The sequence below is a fragment of the Oncorhynchus gorbuscha genome, linkage group LG05 (assembly GCF_021184085.1).
Source record: "Oncorhynchus gorbuscha isolate QuinsamMale2020 ecotype Even-year linkage group LG05, OgorEven_v1.0, whole genome shotgun sequence".
Lineage (NCBI taxonomy): Eukaryota > Metazoa > Chordata > Actinopteri > Salmoniformes > Salmonidae > Oncorhynchus > Oncorhynchus gorbuscha.
Genome location: NC_060177.1, coordinates 29,036,472 through 29,061,327, shown reverse-complemented (window position 1 = coordinate 29,061,327; position 24,856 = coordinate 29,036,472). Strand labels below are relative to the sequence as shown.

The following is a 24,856-nucleotide window of genomic DNA, read 5'->3' as shown; positions in this document are numbered from 1 at the left end:
CATTTCTCTTCATCCTCCTGCTCCTCTCCTCTCTCCCTCGCTCTCTCTCTCCCCTCTTTGTCCTGCTTCACACATCTCAGGCATCAGGCGCTCTGGGGATGCGACATCTCTGCCTGCCTGCTTGCCCAATGACAGCAGCTCCCCTTCCTTCCTTCCTTCCTTCCTTCCTTCCTTCCTTCCTTCCTTCCTTCCTTCCTTCCTTCCTTCCTTCCTTCCTTCCTTCCTTCCTTCCTTCCTTCCTTCCTTCCTTCCTTCCTTCCTTCCTTCCTTCCTCACTTCCTTCCTTCCTTCCTTCAGGGGCTGATCTGTGTGTGCTGTATGTGTGTGGAGGAGAGAGAGGGAGAGAGATGGAGAGGGAGGGAGGAATAGATGGAGAGGGAGGGAGGGAGGGAGAGCGAGAGAGAAAGAAAGAGATTAGTGCATGTGTCAGAGATATGATTCCATATCTGTGCATGTGAGCCTTTCACTCACTGCCACTGAAAAGGTCACCAGATTTATTTCCGGCAAATACATAGAAGTGTGTTATAGGGGCAGCCATTTTACTCCTTCAAAGCAATTCCCTCGGCACGGTCTGCAATTACATCAGTCCTCCTTTCTGGGGAGAAACAGTCACTCCATTAATGCGTTCAGTGCCACGTCTCCTGTGGCCTCCCAATGTTAATGCACACATCCTCCATCACACACGACACAGTGTGAGCTAGCACTGAAATCCTATATGACTCCACCATGACCAAAGGGAAGAAATGTCAGTCCAGCACCAACCGAAGGGGATGGGAAGGGTCAAAATGACTGTAAATCGTCTGTGCTTAGTATGCAGTTACAATTAGAAAAAGACACAAAGACACACACGCACATGCACATGCACACACACACACACACACACACACACACACACACACACACACACACACACACACACACACACACACACACACACACACACACACACACACACACACACACACACACACACACACACACACACACACAGGACCCACTCCAAAACCATAGGAGCTGACAAGATGGTTTTGATTATTTGCGATGTGTGAGGAGGTACGTTTCCCCTTCACAGTCACCTGGGAAGTGTGTTACGGCTGGGAAATCTGGAAGCAGTAAAAAAAGAGAAAAAAAGCAGAAAACTTCAGAGGGAGGCGGGCATGAAAGTTGGCTGGTCTGACCTGTGACCCTGTTCTCTCCCGACTGCTCCCTTTGAGCTGCTAAAAGGCGTGCGTTGTGAGGAGCCAAAAGACAGCTGCACCCCCCTTCTTGAAGCGCTCTTGGGGAGCGCAGAGGTCCCCCTCTCTCAGTTCAGGTCTAAATTATGTGGGGTCAGGGGGGCTGGTTGACCCCCAGTGGAGGTGGTCCGGCCGGGCCGGGGATAGAGTTTCACTGGTTTATATGGCCAGTCTGGGCCACTCTGCTCAGCTCTGTGCTGTTATGTAGTTGAGGGGCCATCCATCCTGCCTGTGAACACAGCTCCCTGTTTTCTCTGATTTAGTATCGCAAGAGATAATGAAGAAACCAGCGCCCCAGGGCTCTCTCTCACACACTCTCTCTCTCACACACTCTCTCTCACACTCTCTCTCTCTCACACACTCTCTCTCTCTCACACACTCTCTCTCTCTCACACACTCTCTCTCACACACACTCTCACACACTCTCTCTCTCACACACTCTCTCTCACACACTCTCTCTCTCACACTCTCTCTCTCACACACACTCTCACACACTCTCTCTCACACACTCTCTCTCACACACACTCTTACACACTCTCTCTCACACACACTTACAGTTACACACGCAGATACACACACACACCACACAGATACACACACATACACATCACACTCAGTCACATGTACGCAAGCACACACACTTACACATACACATCACACACAGATACACACACACGTACACACCACACAGATACATACACACCACATACAGATACACATACGCAACACAGACGCACCCATATACACTGTCATCACAGGAGGTTGCTGAGGGGAGGACGGCTCATAATAATGGCCAGAATGGATCAAATGGAATGGCATCAACCACATGTAAACCATGTGTTTAATGTATTTGAAACCATTCCACTAATTCCGCTCCAGCCATTACAACAAGCCCGTCCTCCCAAATGAAGGTGACCCTATTACAGGGGCTGAGTCACTGGCTTACTGGTGCTCTTTCATGCCGTTCCTAGGAGGGGTGCGTCACTTGAGTGGGTTGAGTCACTGATGTGATCTTCCTGTCTGGGTTGGCGCCTCCCCTTGGGTTGTGCCGTGGCGGAGATCTTTGTGGGCTATACTCGGCCTTGTCTCAGGATGGTAAGTTGGTGGTTGAAGATATCCCTCTAGTGGTGTGGGGGCTGTGCTTTGGCAAAGTGGGTGGGGTTAAATCGTTTCTGTTTGGCCCTGTCCGGGGGTATCATCGGATGGGGCCACAGTGTCTCCTGACCCCTCCTGTCTCAGCCTCCAGTATTTATACTGCAGTAGTTTATGTGTCGGGGGGCTAGGGTCAGTTTGTTATATCTGGAGTACTTCTCCTGTCTTAACATGTGTCCTGTGTGAATTTAAGTATGCTCTCTCTAATTCTCTCTTTCTTTCTCTCTCTCGGAGGACCTGAGCCCTAGGACCATGCCTCAGGACTACCTGGCATGATGACTCCTCGAATCTCAACAAAATCACAGTATCGAATCACTACATATTGAATCGTGAGAATCACAATACATAGTGTATATCGGCACCTAAGTATCTTGATAATATCATATTGTGAGGTCACTGGCTATTCCGAGCCCGAGTACACACAGTTTCTGCCACGTGAAGATGTGCATTTTTACTGCCCAATGTTTTATCAAAGTAAAACACTACACACACTTTTTACTGGGCATCCATGGCTTAACCAGATAAAATATGGATAGCTCCTTGGTACTGAAAAGTAAGGGATACTAAAAGTTTAGGATTGCGGTAACAATATGTTCCGATTTAGAATTAGAATTAAAGAGTGGAGTGTAAAAGAAGTTGGAAATACATTTAAGCAAGTGAACTGGATGATGAAACTAGTACTGAAACATGCTTCAGAATATAATTCACAGCCCAAATAAGCAGAGAGAGTTTGATTTAGATTCCTAGTCTTTCTTAAAACCTGACATTGTTGGATTGGCAGGGATTAGAAATCCGCATACAGTAATGAGTGTATTATAAATCAATGCCATGACTGGGGTTCACCATGGTAGAATGTGAGGCATTGTAGGATGCAGCTTCGAAGTACTGTAAGGCTACTGTAGGGTTAACCTTGTGTTTACGTTTTCTGCTATGCCTTATTTAGCCGGATGTGTCATGAGCGTGGATGTGCTTTTGATGAAGGTCGCCATTTCTTAATTATAATACGCAAGACAAATGTGAAGATAATCGGCAAAACAACCACGCGCCAGGCGCACACACACATCCACACGCAGAGTAAGAAACACTCACACTTGTCCGTTTAATTACTAGAGCTAGTTTATTACTGTCGTTGTTGTCGTCTTTTGCCTTTAATCAGTGTGGCACAATGACTTCTAAAACAATACAAACCACTAAAAAAAGATCTAGTCTGTCTTTATACACATATACACATACATACAGTATTATACATATGTATACACATGTGAATCACGGCCAACCATCACGACCAACTACAGATACTGTATCACAGAGAACACACATTTGTGGACACATAAAGAATGATCCCCGACGGGAAAAACTTGATATTGACCTGAATTTGATTGTGGGACACAAGGGCAGGCAGAGGCACTGACCTCAGCAGACATATAGATAGACAGACAGACAGACAGATGTGACTGAACAGCTCCCCACAGACAATATGCAGCTGATTATACTATACTGTACAGGTTTGTGCTCTCTTAGTTCCTTCTCCATAGCCTGGCTATTCTCATCACACCATCTCTGTCCCTATATCAAACCCAACACAAGCACTAAAAACCGAGGCACCTTTCCCCACATTAAAGGTACAGTGAGGCTATAGAAACTGGCTGGGCACTGCATTTGACATTTGGTTTAGGTTAGCACTTTTGCGGCTATATAATAACCCAATGGCATGGTAGTAGCATTAGCAACAATGACTTTGACAGTCGTATGTATAGTAACTGCATTGGAAAGTCTTTCCTCCTTGCCCTGTGCGATGTGCCTGGTGGCTTCTGTGCCTGGTGGAGAGAATGCCACAGGTTTGTGAGGAGGGATACAGTCATTATTGCCAACCAAACTGGGTAAGAGGAGATCAAATATGACAGAAATACCACCCGTGTAAGCTCAACTGTAGCTACAATAAGTAGGCACAGGTTTTCCTGTAGATACAAGCAGCTCTCGTATCCCCGCTTGATGGCGTAGCAACGCAGGTCTGTACTGTAGATTAAAGCTGCGCAAACTTTGTGTGTATTTCCATAAGCGCACGCTCCTCTAAAGCACAGCTTTAACACGAAAACCTGTTAATAAACGTTTGTCTGAAAAGGTTCATTGTCTCCACTGTTGAATGACCATGAACTCGATTTGACGGTTTGACGGCGAAATCAATTACATCTCTTAGTGGTGGAAAAGGGATCAAACAGGACAACGTGAGTTATACTAACAGGTACGGCGATGATCGACAAGCAGTCAGGATGATTATATAACAATGTCTTTCTGAGTAGAAACAGTTGCAGCAAATACACACTATCAAATATGTAGACCAACGGTGTGGAATAGAAACGTCAGTAGCACCATGTTGAGATGACAATATTCGCCCTATCCCAATGGCTAAATGTCACAGTGTCACCATCACAAATCCAATAATGATAAACGAACACTTTAGCAATCTGCTGAAACAGCACATTTGCGAATAGCTGAGAAAGATATGGTTTAAAAAAAAAAAACGATTTTTCTCTGTGGCTGAAATACATTGGATTTAACATGTTTCTCAACAGAGGTGCAAATATACTACTGATCTCAAACATGCTTTAAGTTACAATTCCATTAATTCACCATTAAATTACAAGAATTCAAATGACTAGACCATCTTCAAATCGGCATTATCTGCCATGTACAGTCATTGTGTTCTTGGGAGGATATCTGAGAGATAATAGCATCAGAAATGCAATCCATTTACAATCTAAAGTATAGTCATTTGTTGCCACAGTGATCAATACGATCAATACATCTGAACTGGGTGGTGTTACAGCATGACAAAAAGGCCAATCCCTCAACAGGCCTTGTTCGTTGGTTACACCCACTGTGGCTTCAAACATGTCAACAATGAGATATCACTGTAATCGTTTTCGCTAAGCTCCTACAATATGTAGCTCGCTTTCTCCTGTTTCTACAATATGAGCAAAAAAATGTGGAAGACATGGACAGACTTGGAGTTGTATCTCATGTAACTACAACACCACACCATATTTCATAGATGTGTTGCAACAAATCTTACTAAGATACTAACTCATGCCCAAACCAGTTTTGGGGGAGGCTTTGTTTTAAGATGTCAGGCCAGTGTGGCATACCGTGAGTACCTACTCCTACAGTAACATGATCTAAAATGCAAACAATCACTTCTACAAGACTGTGCAAGTGTCTATATTAGTCTTGGTAGATACTTGACTATTTCCTTTGTGGCCACTGGTCAGCAACTGCCAGTTAAGAGAATTCCTAACTTATTAGGAGTCCAAATTAGCATGAAAAGGATCGGCAAAAATAGAAAGAAAAAACACCAGGAAAAAAAGATGGCCGGCAGTAGTTTCAGAGTTTCCCCTCGCCTTCCATGGCTGGGTGAGAGAACAGAGAAAACGCTTGAACATTTCATCCCTTTCATGAAGAGGCTTAAAAAGCTGAAATGGTAACATTATTGTCACACAGAAAAAATGTTTGTTTTACAGATTCCCGGTTTGACGTGTTTACTCTCCAGTTCTCAATAGGCTTGTGGGGCCAGAGATAAACCAGCTAATGTCTCTCCCCTGATTCTCTCTGGGGAGAGCTGGGGCAATGGGGTAATTCTGGCAAACACTCCTTTCTTTACAAAGTTGTGTGTGTGTCGCTGGTGTGTGTGTGTGTGTGTGTGTGTGTGTGTGTGTGTGTGTGTGTTGTGTGTGTGTGTGTGTGTGTGTGTGTGTGTGTGTGTGTGTGTGTGTGTGTGTGTGTGTGTGTGTGTGTGTGTGTGTGTGTGTGTGTGTGTGTGTGTAGGGAGAGGTGGCATTACAGAGGGGCAAGGAAGAGAGACAAAACCATACTAAGAAGAGCGGTTGTGAACTTCATTTATGAATCCCTACATACGTGGCTCACTGAGGCTACACATCTTCATGCATGGAGGATTACCATTATCTGCTCAGTATGTGTGACAGTGGACAGATTATCTTCTTGATTATTTGCCTAGTCGAAAAAACAAAAAAGGCAATCCCTCCCCCTAAACTGGTTGAATAGAGCACAGTCAGAGCACTGTGAGAGGAAGATTGTACTAAATAACATGGACTCTCATAGTGGAGCGCCCAGTCCATGTTCCGCTGTGACAAATACAACACAAGGATTAGATAGACGTTCCCTGAGCACAGTCAGCCCACTCTCTCTTTGTCCAGAGAAACACACTCCACGGACAGGAATCTCACGAGAGGAAGAAGCAGGGCTGAGAATAGATAGCGGGAGAATCTCATCTCACCAGCCAATGGAGTGGTAATAAGTCAGAATAGACTAGAGCGGCTTCGGCAGTTGATCACAGAGGGCAGCTCTTAACACTGATCTATAGGAGTGTAAAGCACTGGGAGAATCATGATCATATCAATCATGTAAACATGATGCCTCAATTTACAGCTCGGCATTCTGGGTGAAGGGTAAATAAGTTGTGCACTGTATGGTACTAAAACCTGTCAAATCAGGGATGAGATGTGGGCAATTTCCAGCATCGGAAATTAACCGTAAATTACAAAGAAAAAGTACCTCTGGTTTATCTGGAGAGACCCCTCCTCCCCTCCACATCTTTTACATTTTTAAAGACGCACATGAGAGAACATTACATCAACAGTTCATAAATACACGTGTGACATTTCTGAGGCATTTCTTTCTGCTAGTTTGACAACTATCGTTATGGTTTACTAAGACTTGCAATGTAAATCTACCATCATGTACAATAACAATACAAGAAATGAAGACAATTTAAGAAACGCACGGTGAACGAAACAAACAAACACAACGTACAGAATTACTGCAGGCGAGTTCTGGTTCCACGTTTTCGGCAACAATGCAAAGCATTAACAACAACGACTTCTACTGCATCGTACAATAAAAACCCTCTGCCCGGAGGAGCACACACTGACTGACACACAGTCTCTGGAATGTAATGTGCATTACCACTGTACAATAGATAGTCTAACAGAAACACAGTTCTACAGCCCGGCTTTAACACACACCCCATTTATTTAACCAGTCCGTTTCAGGCTAGTGTCGTTACCATGTCAAGTCTAGAATGGACCAAGCGCTGCACACACTTCCTCTAATCAGCCAACTACAAAGAGATGAGAGCACCGGCTGCTCTAAACGATCGAACTCAAACATATTGGACCAACATGACTGCAGCCTAGGAAGGTAGGAATATGTGTGTGCCTTTACAGGAGATGATTTATATCGAGTACAGTATTTCATATCTAATAAGAGTTACTCCAATTATTAACACAATTTGAGTATGATAACTGCAGAAACCCCTTGCAATAAATCAGGGGTGAGAACTGGTGACTGTTCATTATCTGTATTTACAAACACCTGTTGCTGCACATCATCTGTGAGGAGGGTTCTGGGAATAAAAGAGTAGTAGCCGTACTACAGTTTATACTGAGTAGCTGTATTACAGTTTACACTGAGTAGCCGTACTACAGTTTATACTGAGTAGCTGTACTACAGTTTATACTGAGTAGCTGTATTACAGTTTACACTGAGTAGCCGTACTACAGTTTATACTGAGTAGCTGTACTACAGTCTGCAGTGAGTAGCTGTACTACAGTTTATACTGAGTAGCTGTACTACAGTCTGCAGTGAGTAGCTGTACTAGTTTATACTGAGTAGCTGTACTACAGTCTGCAGTGAGTAGCTGTACAACAGTCTGCAGTGAGTAGCTGTACTACAGTTTATACTGAGTAGCCGTACTACAGTTTATACTGAGTAGCTGTACTACAGTTTATACCGAGTAGCTGTACTACAGTCCGCAGTGAGTAGCTGTACTACAGTTTATACCGAGTAGCTGTACTACAGTTTATACCGAGTAGCTGTACTACAGTCTGCAGTGAGTAGCTGTACTACAGTTTATACCGAGTAGCTGTACTACAGTTTATACCGAGTAGCTGTACTACAGTCTGCAGTGAGTAGCTGTACTACAGTTTATACCGAGTAGCTGTACTACAGTTTATACCGAGTAGCTGTACTACAGTTTGCAGTGAGTGGCTGTACTACAGTCTGCAGTGAGTAGCTGTACTACAGTCTGCAGTGAGTAGCTGTACTACAGTCTGCAGTGAGTAGCTGTACTACAGTCTGCAGTGAGTAGCTGTACTACAGTTTATACCGAGTAGCTGTACTACAGTTTGCAGTGAGTGTTTGATGCCCTCGTTTATTAGTCTATAACAGACACATGTTCAAAGACATTCAAGGCTGAGTGAAAAAACAAAAACATAAAAGCTTCTAATACAACAAAAATGTAATAAAAACAATTGTGATACATTCACATCCACAAAAGCTAAGCATAAAGACAAAAAGCTAAGCATAAAGTTTTTCTGTCACACAACTGCACTACCACAAGGCCCTGAAGACATCCTCCCTTCCCTAGGAGTGTGTGTGTCATTATGTGTGTGTGGTCTATATTTATGTACATATAGAAGTTTCGGTCAGAGTGTGAGAGGGAGCAACCTGAGAGCAGGACGGTCGTGTCGGGGTTGAGGTAGGTTACCAGAGTAATACTGCTATAGGCCATTACGTGAGAGTTCAAATGTGATCTATCTCTACAGTAGAGAGAGCCAGGGAGAAGACAGGGTGTCCGTCGGACAGCGGCCCTAACCCAGGCTACCGTAAGAGTACTGGCCTGGCTCAGGTTGGCTCTGCCTCAGGGACGCTCCAGCTCCAGAGAGCATGGTTCTGGAGTAACAGGTGGAGCAGTGGTGGTGGCACTCCCAGATCTGACCCTGGATCAGATCCAAGTCTAATAACATCAAGTTGACTGTGTGTTTGCTCAGGCTGTGAGTTAATACCTATGGTCCACCTGTTAAACCATCTCCCTCTGGATTTGCATGCAGCACTGTGATAAAGGTTTTCCTGAAGCACTTTAATTTGCCAGTGTGGAGGAGGGATGGAGTGAGGGATCTGGGATGGACAGGCTCGAGAAGTCTTGGCTATTACGACAGCAGACAATTGATTTGAATTGATGAACTATAACAAGAGGAGTGCACTGTGCCACAGCTCGGAGTGAGTGACAAGCAGAGCCCAAAAAATCAGATTAGAACAACACTATTGCCAATTGAAAAGCCAATTACCTGGGATCATATCAGATACATTAATATTTGTGGTTGTCAACGCCTACAATGACATTTTGATACATTTGTGCTTATTTATCTAAATACATCACATATACCGCACACACACACACACACACACACACACACACACACACACACACACACACACACACACACACACACACACACACACACACACACACACACACACACACACACACACACACACACACACACACACACACACACACACACACACACACACACACACACACACACACACACGCACGCACAATTCCATCCTGAAATCATTCATAAATACACATATAAGTGTAAATGTAACTAAAACCTCACCTGCCCAATGGAATATCTGCAGCAGTTCTCACATAGCAGTAAAACTGTCCTGAAAGTATTAGTGGCAGTGCAGTGCAACGCTAACAGTCTTTTCAATCAACAGAAGCAACTAAGATTCAAATAAAACAAAGAGAAAATATCTCACGCAAACACGATGGAAAACTATGAAAAAATGTCTTTTACAAGTAGAATTCTTACAACAATATCATCTGTCAACTGGCATGAGGTACTGACATATCCACAAACAGCAATTCATCGACGGAGGGAAGCCAGGAGCTCTCACAACAGAAGTACATGTTTCATTATGAAAGAAAGAACAACTACAACATTGTTATCTTGAGGTAGAACGTGGACTTCAGCGTTTTGAAGTGCTTTCCGTTTGATTTTTCTTCTTCTTTTTTTCCCCCCCCTCGCTTCGACAAGCAGGAGAGCGGCGGTTCTTGACATCTGAGGTAGCGTGGCACCTGTTCTCGTGTTTTACGAACCGATCGCTCCACATGTCAAAGTAACTGAACGCAGGGGGAAAAGACGGACCCAAAAGGTTTCCCACGTCACATTCATTCCGGCTGAGGTAGTTTTTTGTTGAATCCTAAGGTTCACAGAGCCAAGTTAAGAACCTGTATGAAGGCCGAGAACTAATAAAAAAACCATTGATATCACTGAAAAGAAAAGTCCTGAGACAGAGAATTTATGAAATCACTGGAAGAAGGCCTTAAGTCTTTGTTGGATGCGTTTGTGGAATCCTTGCTAGGCTGAGAGGAGGCAGCAGTCTTTGACATTGAAAGAAATAGTAGAAATAAGAACAATAACTTAGAACCATTTTGTGAGATAGTAGAGGAATAAAAACATATTCGATTCTGAGTTAAGATGATGAGTGTATAACAAAGACATTCTGGATATCTATTCTGCAACCAGAAAATGAAGGAAGTAAAACAAAAAAACAAGAACACTTAATTCACCTGCCAAAGCTAAAACCTAGCTGTCCATCACAAAAGCGCACCAAACACCTAGGCCGGGGACACCTCCAAGAATGAGTCCAAGACCCTATAACTTTTCCAGAGGCGACTTATTTAACTTACCAATAATACAATTCTTTGCACAAAGAAAAACGAATAGGAAAAGAAATACTTCGGTCGACCTGAGTGTGATACGAGTCTGAGGTGACACTGTGACCGTGTCACAGACTTGACGTTCATGCTTCTATCAGGTCTGGTTCTGCTGGGTGACCCCGGCCACAGCCCTGTCACTGGCCCCCCGGCCCTCTGCTGGAGGCCTCTGGAACTGCGTCTCTCTGTCCCTCTCCACCACAAGGCTGAAGTCAACCAGCGGCAGAGTGGACAACTGGGTCTCGTTCAGCGCACAGGACACCAGGGATCTATCCAACTGGAAACACACACACAGTAATGTAGTTAAAGATGGAATGAGTAGTAGGGGAAACAGAGCCGCTGGCGTTGTTATTGTTTTGTTGACGAGGTGAGGAGCGTCGTGCTGGAAAAAAATTGCAGTACAAATTGTTCTGTTCTACCGCCTGTGCAATGATGCCAGGGGGAATAAACTGTGAACTGTGTTAGTTGTTTGCAGTAACTATGTTGTTCTTGTAATATCGTTAACGGCCGTTGCAGTTTCACCAATTAACGATTCCAGCTTCAATATGGGAATTTACAGTTGAAGTCAGAAGTTTCCATGCACTTAGGTTGGAGTCATTAAAACTCGATTTCCAACCACTATACACATTTCTTGTTAACAAACTATAGTTTTGGCAGTTAGTCAGTTAGGACATCTACTTTGTGCATGACACAAATAATTTTCCAACAATTGTTTACAGACAGATTATTTCACTTATAATTCACTGTATCACAATTCCAGTGGGTCAAAAGTTTACATACACTAAGTTGACTGCGCCTTAAAACAGCTTGGAAAATTCCAGAAAATTATGTTATGGCTTTAGAAGCTTCTGATAGGCGTACTTTGGTGCGAAAAGTGAAAATCAATCCCAGAACAACAGCAAAGGACCATTGAGAAGAGGCTGGAGGAAACAGGTATTAAAGTATCTATATCCACAGTAAAACAAGTCAAAATTCGACATAACCTGAAAGGCTGCTCAGCAAGGAAGAAACCACTGCTCCAAAACCGCCATAAAAAAGCCAAACTACGGTTTGCAACTGCACATGGGGATAAAGATTGTACTTTTTGGAGAAATGTCCTCTGGTCTGATGAAACAAAAATAGAACTGTTTGGCCATAATGACCATCGTTATGTTTGGAGGAAAAAGGGGGAGGCTTACAAGCTGAAGAACACCATCCCAACCGTGAAGCATGGGGGTGGCAGCAAAATGTTGTGGGGGTGCTTTGCTGCAGGAGGGACTGGTGCACTTCACAAAATAGATGGCATCATGAGGAAAGACAATTATGTGGACATTTATTTTTTATTTCACCTTTATTTAACCAGGTAGGCTAGTTGAGAACAAGTTCTCATTTACAACTGCGACCTGGCCAAGATAAAGCAGTGTGAACAGACAACAACACAGAGTTACACATGGAGTAAACAATAAACAAGTCAGTAACACAGTAGAAAGAGAGTCTATATACATTGTGTGCAAAAGGCATGAGGAGGTAGGCAAATAAATACAATTATGCAGATTAACACTGGAGTGATAAATAATCAGATGGTCATGTGCAGGTAGAGATACTGGTGTGCAAAAGAGCAGAAAAGTAAATAAATAAAAACAGTATGGGGATGAGGTAGGTAAATTGGGTGGGCTATTTACCGATGGACTATGTACAGCTGCAGCGATCGGTTAGCTGCTCAGATAGCAGATGTTTGAAGTTGGTGAGGGAGATAAAAGTCTCCAACTTCAGCGATTTTTACAATTTGTCCCAGTCACAGGCAGCAGAGAACTGGAAGGAAAGGTGGCCAAATGAGGTGTTGGCTTTAGGGATGATCAGTGAGATACACTTTCTGGAGCGCGTGCTACGGGTGGGTGTTGCCATCGTGACCAGTGAACTGAGATAAGGCGGAGCTTTACCTAGCATGGACTTGTAGATGACCTGGAGCCAGTGGGTCTGGCGATGAATATGTAGCGAGGGCCAGCCGACTAGAGCATACAGGTCGCAGTGGTGGGTGGTATAAGGTGCTTTAGTAACAAAACGGATGGCACTGTGATAAACTGCATCCAGTTTGCTGAGTAGAGTATTGGAAGCTATTTTGTAGATGACATCGCCGAAGTCGAGGATCGGTAGGATAGTCAGTTTTACTAGGGTAAGTGTGGCGGCGTGAGTGAAGGAGGCTTTGTTGCGGAGTAGAAAGCCGACTCTAGATTTGATTTTAGATTGGAGATGTTTGATATGATTCTGGAAGGAGATTTTATAGTCTAGCCAGACACCTAGGTACTTATAGATGTCCACATATTCGAGGTCGGGCGTGTGGGTGAAGGCAGCGAACGGTTGAAAAGCATGCATTTGGTTTTTACTAGCGTTTAAGAGCAGTTGGAGGCCACGGAAGGAGTGTTGTATGGCATTGAAGCTCATTTGGAGGTTAGATAGCATAGTGTCCAAGTAAGGGCCAGAAGTATACAGAATGGTGTCATCTGTGTAGAGGTGGATCAGGGAATCGCCCGCAGCAAGAGCAACATCATTGATATATACAGAGAAAAGAGTCGGTCCGAGAATTGAACCCTGTGGCACCCCCATAGAGACTGCCAGAGGACCGGACAACATGCCCTCCGATTTGACACACTGAACTCTGTCTGCAAAGTAGTTGGAGAACCAGGGAAGGCAGTCATTAGAAAAACCGAGGCTACTGAGTCTGCCGATAAGAATATGGTGATTGACTGTCTAAAGCCTTGGCCAGTTCGATGAAGACGGCTGCACAGTACTGTCTTTTATCGATGGCGGTTATGATATCGTTTAGTACCTTGAGCGTGGCTGAGGTGCACCCGTGACCGGCTCGGAAACCAGATTGCACAGCGGAGAAGGTACGGTGGGATTCGAGATGGTCAGTGATCTGTTTGTTGACTTGGCTTGGACATATTGAAGCAACATCTCAAGACATCAGTCAGGAAGTTAAAGCTTGGTCGCAAATGGGTCTTCCAAATGGACAATGACCCCAAGCAAACTTCCAAAGTTGTGGCAAAATGTCTTAAGGGCAACAAAGTCACGTATTGGAGTGGCCATCACAAAGCCCTGACCTCAATCCGATAGAATATTTGTGGGCAGAATTGAAAAAGCATGTGCGAGTAAGGAGGCCTACAAACCTGACTCAGTTACACCAGCTCTGACAGGAGGAATGGGCCAGAATTCACTCAACTTATTGTGGGAAGCTTGTGGAAGGCTACCCGAAACATTTGACCCAAGTTAAACAATTGAAAGGCAATGCTACCAAATACTAGTTGAGTGCATGTTAACTTCTGACCCACTGGAAATGTGATGAAAGAAATAAACGATGAAATAAATCATTCTCTCTACTATTATTCTGACATTTCACATTCTTAAAATAAAGTGGTGATCCTAACTGACCAAAGACAGGGAATTTTGACTAGGATTAAATGTCAGGAATTGTGAAAAACTGAGTTTAAATTGATTTTTTCTAAGGCGTATGTAAACTTCAACTGTAGAAAATGGCCAATCTAATGTAAATCTAACGTAAATCTAATGTAAATCTAGCCCATTGCATCATTCTAGACTTGGATAAATTGAACTCTTATGACTTGATTTCAGTTGACTACTTGGTGACAGGCCCTCTACTCACCATGCGTGAACTGTCTGCTAGGTCTCCACAGTGGGAAGGGCCTGAGAAGAGTCTCTCCAGCTCGTTGCTGTCTCCCCTGCTCTTCCCAGCAAGGCTGCCGTTCCCTTCCATGCCTGATCTGCTCACCCCGTTTAAGGCCAGGGCCCTCTGGGAGGTGGAGGACAACTCCAGGGCAATGTTACGCCCGGCCTGGGGGGTGGCCTGCACTGTCTTGCACGTCATCAACCTGGAGGAACACAATTCACACAAAAACACACCGTCAGGCCACATGCCAGGATCAAGCCCACACAGACACACATAGTCCCCTTGTCGTTGCACCAATACTCACCTCCCCCTGTAGCTGAACATGAGGAAGAGCATGCAGAATACGATGCAGGTGACTCCTATATGGATGCCGATGATGATGCCGGTTGTAGAGGTCTTGCTCTGTTCATCTTTCACACAGTCACAGGGGGTGTTCAGCACTGTAGACACACACACACACACACGGCCCAGTAAGGACAACAGCAATGCCACATACACACAGAGAAACAAAGCCCACAGCACAGAGCTGTCATACAGTACACCCACAACCTAATCTAGTGCTGCCAGCCAGACTACCAATGCTGTGGCAGCATGGAGTGATCCAGTCAAACGGAGAGCTGTAATCACACAACAGCAGCCTGCACGAGGCCTCTTCAACGCTGCTCTGAAAAGATTACAGGACGTGTGAGCCCTGGTCTGCGTGGGTGTTTGTGTTTGTGTGTGCGGGCAGCAGGAAGTCACCTGATTTCTCCACAGCCTCCTTCAGTGAGACGAAGCGCATGGTGGCGTTGCCGTCTCCGTGTTGGTTGAAGGCCAGAACCTTAATCTCATACACCAGGGTTGGATCTGAGGAGAGGAGGAACAGAGAGAGAGAGAGAGAGAGAGAGAGAGAGAGAGAGAGAGAGAGAGAGAGAGAGATGAAACATATAGCTATGTAAATAGAGTTGGCTTCTAATGTACAATCACTCAAGGCATCACGTTAAACACATTGACCGTGTAACAATCCTTTCAACACATCTCCATGGATCCTCCTTTCCCCCAGCCCCCAGCCCATGTCCCCCTGTCTCACCCAGCTGGGTGATGTTGTACTGGGTGACGTTGCGGGTGAAGGTGAGTGGTCCGGTGAAGAGGGGGGTGTGGACCCTCCTGTAGTACAGCCTGAAGCCCTCATATTGGCCCATCTTAGAGGATGGCTCCCACACCGCCTGCACCACACTGCTGTTCACCAATCTAATGAACAGTGATGGGGGTGCTGGCACTGAAACACACACGGTGGTGTTAGAATCCACTAAACATCCACATAACAAAAATAACTTACATGATATATTAAACTAAACACAAGCCGTCAACCATGTTTTAGTCTATAAAACAGGTCTTTAGTACTTTCTCAGTATATCTCAGTCAGGTATGTGGCTACTGTACTACAGACTCCTGTAGGTGTTTTACAGAACTTTTACAATAAACAACTCATAAAAACCTTTTTTGGTGCATGTAATTACCACCAGTTAAGTGAGCGTTTATATATATATGTGTGTGTGTGTGTGTGTGTGTGTGTGTGTGTGTGTGTGTGTGTGTGTGTGTGTGTGTGTGTGTGTGTGTGTATGTGTGTAAGTGTGTGCGTTCCCAAGGCACACCTTCGCCCAGCGTGCTCTCGGTGGCGCTCTCGGAGGGCTTGCTGGCTCCGCGGGACGTGTAAGCCTTCACATAGAAGGTGTAGCCGGTGGAGGGCTCCAGATCACCTACGACCTGCTGTAGAGTCACCTTACTGACGGCTTCCTGGTACTCCATCTCCACAGGGTCTGAAGGGGGAGGGAGAAAGAGATGGTTTAATTTAACTGCTTTTTGTACACTGTAGAAAAATAACTGCTTCCACCACATGTGTTTTTAGGGGGTAGATCAACTTTAATATTGGAGATAGATTGTGGCTTCCATAAATGTAATTATTTCCAATCCCCCATATATATATATATTTGTAAATATATATGTATGTATATATATATATATATATATATATATATAGTATATAAAATTAAATATTATATTATTTTAAATATTTATACATAATATTAGTAATATTTACAGTTGAAGTCAGATGTTTACATACACCTTAGCCAAATACATTTTAAACTCAGCTTTTCACAATTCCTGACATTTAATCCCAGTAAAAATTCCCTGTCTTAGGTTAGTTAGGATCACCACTTTATTTTAAAAATGTGAAATGTCAGAATAATAGTAGAGAGAATTATTTATTTCAGCTTTTATTTAATTCATCACATTCTCAGTGGATCAGAAGTTTACATACACTCAATTACTATTTGGTAGCATTGCCTTTAAATTGTTTAACTTGGGTCAAACGTTTGGGGTAACCTTCCACAAGCTTCCCACAGTAATTTGGGTGAATTTTGGCCCATTCCTCCTGTCAGAGCTGGTGTAACTGAGTCAGGTTTGTAGGCCTCCTTGCTCGCACACGCTTTTTCAGTTCTGCCCACATTTTTTATAGGATTGAGGTCAGGGCTTTGTGGCCATTAAGACATTTTGCCACAACTTTGGAAGTATGCTTGGGGTCATTGTCCATTTGGAAGACCCATTTGGGACCAAGCTTTAACTTCCAGACTGATGTCTTGAGATGTTGCTTCAATATGTCCACATAATTATCTTTCCTCATGATGCCATGTATTTTGTGAAGAGCACCAGTCCCTCCTGCAGCAACGCACCCCCACAACATGATGCTGCCACCCCCGTGCTTCACGGTTGGGATGGTGTTCTTGGTGACATGGGTTATTGTGGTGCATTTTTGTCATGGAGTTTTTGTGGGGTGTCTAGCATAGTCTATGGCTGCCTGAGGCGGTTCTCAATCAGAGTCAGGTGATTATCGTTGTCTCTGATTGGGAACCATATTTAGGCAGCCATATTCTTTGAGTTGTCGTGGGTGATTGTTCCTGTCTCTGTGTTAGTTGTCACCAGATAGGCTGTATAGGTTTCACCAGATAGGCTGTATAGGTTTCACCAGATAGGCTGTATAGGTTTCACCAGATAGGCTGTATAGGTTCTCATTCCGTTTGTTGTTTTTGTATTGTTCGTGGTTTTTCTTGATTAAAGATGTATCGAACTAACCACGCTGCATTTTGGTCCGACTCTCCTTCAACGGAAGAAAGCCGTTACAGTAGGCCTTGATATATATCCACAGGTACACCTCCAATTGACTCAAATGATGTCAATTAGCCTATCAGAAGCTTCTAAAGCCATGACATAATTTTCTGGAATTTTCCAAGCTGTTTAAAGGCACAGTCAACTTAGTGTATGTAAACTTCTGACCCACTGGAATTGTGATACAGTGAATTATAAGTGAAATAATCTGTCTGTAAACAATTGTTGGAAAAAATACTTGTGTCAAGTAGATGTCCTAACAGACTTACCAAAACTATAGTTTGTTAACAAGAAATTTGTGGAGTGGTTGAAAAACAAATTTTAATGACTCCAACCTAAGTGTATGTAAACCTCCGACTTCAACTGTACACATATATACCATATATATATATATTTTCCTAACCCTACCGCCCTTCCCCTAATTGGAGTAAACTAATGGACAACAACACTTAGGCTCCTACTTCCAACTTATACATACTATATACATACTATATACATTTTAAGGACACAGACTTTTTCCACAGCCATTTACTCAACTCCTCGGTCCAAGTGTTACCTGAACAACAACATAAATGTGTTGGCCCAAACATTGCTCCAATTTGACAAAACGTAGGCAAAAATGCAGTAAATGTCAAAATGACATTTTTGCTCAACTTGTCTCATTTGTTCATTCAGCTGTACATTATTATTTGGGCATCTTAACTAAAAAATGGCCAAGCAACTGGCACACCCATAGTGCTTTTCATTATTGAACATGTCCTCACATGGGATTTGAACTCACAACATCTTGGTTCAGAGCATTCCAATCCCCAGTGCCGTTGGCAGTTATCAGAAAAGTCCAGTTTAGTCTCCAATCATTGATTTGATTGACTTATTTTACAATGTTAGGTTTTTCTGTATAGCATATTACTCTGTTTTAATATTACTGCTTAATCACTATACTATATCAAATAGTTTTTCTTGAGTACACAGTACTTTTAACAGAGCTGAGATTCACTTTGAAGTGCAAAGTGTAGCAGTAGAGGTGAAAGCAGTCATAGACAAAGATGTGGTGGTGTAGCAGGAGACTTGGACTGCTGTGAACCAAGAGGTTGTGAGTTCATATCCCAGGTGAGGGCATGTTGAATATGAAATACTCTATAAATTAACATGCACAACGTCTAACATGTAAATTGGAATTGTGATCTGTTAAATTCGCTTTGTGTGTAACTAGTTCGACAGCCATTTATTAGGTTAAAAAGAACACTTTTTAGTTGAATGAATAAATGACACAATTTGAGCAAACCCATCATTTTAAGTTGACTGAAGTTTTGCCTGCATTTTGTCAAGGTGAAGCTACAGTAATACTTGAACCAAAAATGTTAGTAAACAAAAAAAGGCGGTGGAACTAGTTACTCAATAATAATTAGTTGAAACTATTTAGTTTTGTTTTAGAGTGTACTGTCAGGATTGCATCATTTGGTAATAGGGGCTGTGACTGTGAACAACAGAGCTGTGTGAATCGAGGGGGTGGCTCTAGGTGAGTGCTTGTTAAATTTGAAGAGAGAAGGGGGGTGAAGGGGGAGGGGGTTACAGTGTGTTATGGCCCTTAAGTAAAGTTCCTCACCCATAACCACTATCTACCTCCAGCCCTCAGCCCATTGGGGCAGCCTGTCTTTGGTAGGTAATTAAAGCAGTTCCTATAGGCTAGCCCCTGGGACCTTCAATTATACATCTGATAGCACTACAGAGCAGAGAGCAGCAGCTGTGTCTGGGTGACGTACTCTGTCACCACTGCACACACACCCATACAGATACACCCATACAGACACACCCATACAGATACACCCATACAGATACACCCATGCAGACACACACATACAGATACACCCATACAGACACACCCATACATATACACCCATACAGATACACCCATACAGATACACCCATACAGACACACACATACAGATACACCCATACAGACACACCCATACATATACACCCATACAGATACACCCATACAGACACACCCATACAGATACACCCATACAGATACACCCATACAGACACACACATACAGATACACCCATACAGACACACCCATACATATACACCCATACAGACACACACATACATATACACCCATACAGATACACCCATACAGATACACCCATACAGACACACACATACATATACACCCATACAGACACACCCATACATATACACCCATACAGACACACACATACATATACACCCATACAGATACACCCATACATATACACCCATACAGACACACACATACATATACACCCATACAGATACACCCATACAGATACACCCATACAGACACACACATACATATACACCCATACAGACACACCCATACATATACACCCATACAGACACACACATACATATACACCCATACAGATACACCCATACAGATACACCCATACAGACACACACATACATATACACCCATACAGACACACCCATACATATACACCCATACAGACACACACATACATATACACACATACATATACACACATACAGATACACACATACATACACACACATACATACACACATACATACACCCATACATATACACCCATACAGACACACACATACATATACACCCATACAGATACACCCATACAGATACACACACATACAGACACACACATACATATACACCCATACAGATACACCCATACATATACACACATACAGATACACACATACATACACACACATACATACACACATACATACACCCATACATATACACACATACAGATACACACATACAGATACACCCATACATATACACACATACAGATACACACATACATACACACACATACAGATACACCCATACAGACACACACATACATACACACACATACAGATACACCCATACATACACACACATACATATACACCCATACAGACACACCCATACAGATACACACATACAGATGCACACATACATATACACACATACAGATACACCCATACAGACACACACATACATACACACACATACATATACACCCATACAGACACACCCATACAGACACACCCATACAGACACACCCATACATATACACCCATACAGACACACCCATACAGACACACACATACATACACACACATACATATACACCCATACAGACACACCCATACAGACACACCCATACAGACACACCCATACAGATACACCCATACAGACACACCCATACAGATACACACATACAGATACACCCATACAGACACACACATACAGATAAACACATGTCAGTACGCAACAACGCACACACGCACACTCACACACCCATACAGATACACACATGTCAGCACGCACACCCACACACAAACACACACACAAACACATGATTGCCACAACCCCCCCCAGCAAATAAACATTGACATGCCAACATAACATTTAGTCTCATTCAATTATCAATTAAAAGCCACTTTTATGTCTCCTCTACATGAAGGATGGGGATGGCAGAGCGTCCATCCAACCTAGCGTTGCTGGAGAAACAGGTGTTCTGTTACCATACGTCCTCACTGCTCTCTCCTCTCCCCTGCTGTCTGTCTACTGCTCTCTCCTCCCTCCTCTCCCCTGCTGTCTGTCTACGGCTCTCTCCTCCCTCCTCTCTCCTGCTGTCTGTCTACTGCTCTCTCCTCTCTCTTGCTGTCTGTCTACTGCTCTCTCCTCTCTCTTGCTGTCTGTCTACTGCTCTCTCCTGCCTCCTCTCTCATGCTGTCTGTCTACTGCTCTCTCCTCCCTCCTCTCTCCTGCTGTCTGTCTACTGCTCTCTCCTCCCTCCTCTCTCCTGCTGTCTGTCTACTGCTCTCTCCTCCCTCCTCTCTCCTGCTGTCTGTCTACTGCTCTCTCCTCTCTCTTGCTGTCTGTCTACTGCTCTCTCCTCTCTCTTGCTGTCTGTCTACTGCTCTCTCCTCCCTCCTCTCTCATGCTGTCTGTCTACTGCTCTCTCCTCCCTCCTCTCTCCTGCTGTCTGTCTACTGCTCTCTCCTCCCTCCTCTCTCCTGCTGCCTGTCTACTGCTCCCTCCTCTCTCCTGCTGCCTGTCTACTGCTCACTCCTCTCTCCTGCTGTCTGTCTACTGCTCCCTCCTCTCTCCTGCTGCCTGTCTACTGCTCCCTCCTCTCTCCTGCTGCCTGTCTACTGCTCACTCCTCTCTCCTGCTGTCTGTCTACTGCTCCCTCCTCTCTCCTGCTGCCTGTCTACTGCTCACTCCTCTCTCCTGCTGCCTGTCTACTGCTCACTCCTCTCTCCTGCTGCCTGTCTACTGCTCCCTCCTCTCTCCTGCTGCCTGTCTACTGCTCACTCCTCTCTCCTGCTGTCTGTCTACTGCTCTCTCCTCTCTCCTGCTGTCTGTCTACTGCTCTCTCCTGCCTCCTCTCTCATGCTGTCTGTCTACTGCTCTCTCCTGCCTCCTCTCTCCTGCTGTCTGTCTACTGCTCTCTCCTGCCTCCTCTCTCCTGCTGTCTGTCTACTGCTCTCTCCTGCCTCCTCTCTCTTGCTGTCTGTCTACTGCTCTCTCCTGCCTCCTCTCTCCTGCTGTCTGTCTACTGCTCTCTCCTCCCTCCTCTCTCTAGCTGTCTGTCTACTGCTCTCTCCTCCCTCCTCTCTCCTGCTGTCTGTCTACTGCTCTCTCCTCCCTCCTCTCTCCTGCTGTCTGTCTACTGCTCTCTCCTCCCTCCTCTCTCCTGCTGTCTGTCTACTGCTCTCTCCTCCCTCCTCTCTCCTGCTGTCTGTCTACTGCTCTCTCCTCCCTCCTCTCTCCTGCTGTCTGTCTACTGCTCTCTCCTCCCTCCTCTCTCCTGCTGTCTGTCTACTGCTCTCTCCTCCCTCCTCTCTCCTGCTGCCTGTCTACTGCTCCCTCCTCTCTCCTGCTGCCTGTCTACTGCTCACTCCTCTCTCCTGCTGTCTGTCTACTGCTCCCTCCTCTCTCCTGCTGCCTGTCTACTGCTCCCTCCTCTCTCCTGCTGCCTGTCTACTGCTCACTCCTCTCTCCTGCTGCCTGTCTACTGCTCACTCCTCTCTCCTGCTGCCTGTCTACTGCTCTCTCCTCTCTCCTGCTGCCTGTCTACTGCTCACTCCTCTCTCCTGCTGCCTGTCTACTGCTCTCTCCTCTCTCCTGCTGTCTGTCTACTGCTCTCTCCTCCCTCCTCTCTCCTGCTGTCTGTCTACTGCTCTCTCCTCCCTCCTCTCTCCTGCTGTCTGTCTACTGCTCTCTCCTCCCTCCTCTCTCCTGCTGTCTGTCTACTGCTCTCTCCTCCCTCCTCTCTCCTGCTGTCTGTCTACTGCTCTCTCCTCCCTCCTCTCTCCTGCTGCCTGTCTACTGCTCCCTCCTCTCTCCTGCTGTCTGTCTACTGCTCTCTCCTCCCTCCTCTCCCCTGCTGTCTGTCTACGGCTCTCTCCTCCCTCCTCTCTCCTGCTGTCTGTCTACTGCTCACTCCTCTCTCCTGCTGCCTGTCTACTGCTCTCTCCTCTCTCCTGCTGTCTGTCTACTGCTCTCTCCTGCCTCCTCTCTCATGCTGTCTGTCTACTGCTCTCTCCTCCCTCCTCTCTCCTGCTGTCTGTCTACTGCTCTCTCCTCCCTCCTCTCTCCTGCTGTCTGTCTACTGCTCTCTCCTCCCTCCTCTCTCCTGCTGTCTGTCTACTGCTCTCTCCTCCCTCCTCTCTCCTGCTGTCTGTCTACTGCTCTCTCCTCCCTCCTCTCTCCTGCTGTCTGACTACTGCTCTCTCCTCTCTCCTGCTGTCTGTCTACTGCTCTCTCCTCTCTCCTGCTGTCTGTCTACTGCTCTCTCCTCTCTCCTGCTGTCTGTCTACTGCCCTCTCCTCTCTTATGCTGTCTGTCTACTGCTCTCGCCTCCCTCCTGCTGTCTGTCTACTGCTCTCTCCTCTCTCCTGCTGTCTGTTTACTGCCCTCTCCTCTCTCTTGCTGTCTGTCTACGGCTCTCTCCTCCCTCCTCTCTCCTGCTGTCTGTCTACTGCTCTCCCCTCTCTCCTGCTGTCTGTCTACTGCCCTCTCCTCTCTCTTGCTGTCTGTCTACTGCTCTCTCCTCCCTCCTCTCTCTTGCTGTCTGTCTACTGCTCTCTCCTCCCTCCTCTCTCCTGCTGTCTGTCTACTGCTCTCTCCTCCCTCCTCCCTCCTGCTGTCTGTCTACTGCTCTCTCCTCTCTCCTGCTGTCTGTCTACTGCTCTCTCTCCCCTCCTCTCTCCTGCTGTCTGTCTACTGCTCTCTCCTCCCTCCTTCCTCCTGCTGTCTGTCTACTGCCCTCTCCTCCCTCCTCTCTCTTGCTGTCTGTCTACTGCTCTCTCCTCCCTCCTCTCTCTTGCTGTCTGTCTACTGCTCTCTCCTCCCTCCTCCCTCCTGCTGTCTGTCTACTGCTCTCTCCTCTCTCCTGCTGTCTGTCTACTGCTCTCTCCTCCCTCCTCTCTCCTGCTGTCTGTCTACTGCTCTCTCCTCCCTCCTTCCTCCTGCTGTCTGTCTACTGCTCTCTCCTCCCTCCTCTCTCTAGCTGTCTGTCTACTGCTCTCTCCTCCCTCCTCTCTCTTGCTGTCTGTCTACTGTGCTCTCCTCCCTCCTCTCTTCTGCTGTCTGTCTACTGCTCTCTCCTCCCTCCTCTCTCTTGCTGTCTGTCTACTGCTCTCTCCTCCCTCCTCTCTCTTGCTGTCTGTCTACTGCTCTCTCCTCCCTCCTCTCTCCTGCTGTCTGTCTACTGCTCTCTCCTCCCTCCTCTCTCTTGCTGTCTGTCTACTGCTCTCTCCACTCTCCTGCTGTCTCCTGTTTTTTCATTTTCTACCTCTTACTCTTTTCTCTTTCCTCTCCCCTGCTATCACCTTCTCCTTTTAGCTCCCTCCTTCCTTCCTTCCTTCCCTCCCTCCCTTCTACTTTCTCCTTTCTCAGAAAGGGCACAAGGGAAGAGGAGCTAGAGGAGGGGTAAATCTGGAAGAGGAGCTGTAGTCAGCCCTGGGGGAGCCAGCCTCCCCTCCCCAGCACAGCCACCTGGTGCCTCATACAGTCTACACCCACCGCTCCATAACACACAG

General features: G+C 45.4%; 1 protein-coding gene across 1 annotated transcript in view; it reads right to left on the bottom strand.

Annotated features, from left to right (window-relative positions):
* Window positions 1-3,494: 3,494 nt before the first annotated feature.
* LOC124035792 (immunoglobulin superfamily DCC subclass member 3-like) overlaps window positions 3,495-24,856 on the bottom strand; it is a 121,954-nt gene continuing 100,592 nt past the window's right edge. The window contains exons 9-14 of the mRNA XM_046349525.1: window positions 16,270-16,434; window positions 15,705-15,893; window positions 15,377-15,481; window positions 14,940-15,075; window positions 14,612-14,837; window positions 3,495-11,248 (exon numbers count right to left, since the gene is read on the bottom strand). Coding sequence (XP_046205481.1) covers window positions 11,069-11,248; window positions 14,612-14,837; window positions 14,940-15,075; window positions 15,377-15,481; window positions 15,705-15,893; window positions 16,270-16,434 — 1,001 coding nt within the window. The 3' untranslated portion in view covers window positions 3,495-11,068. The remainder of the gene's footprint in view (window positions 11,249-14,611; window positions 14,838-14,939; window positions 15,076-15,376; window positions 15,482-15,704; window positions 15,894-16,269; window positions 16,435-24,856) is intronic.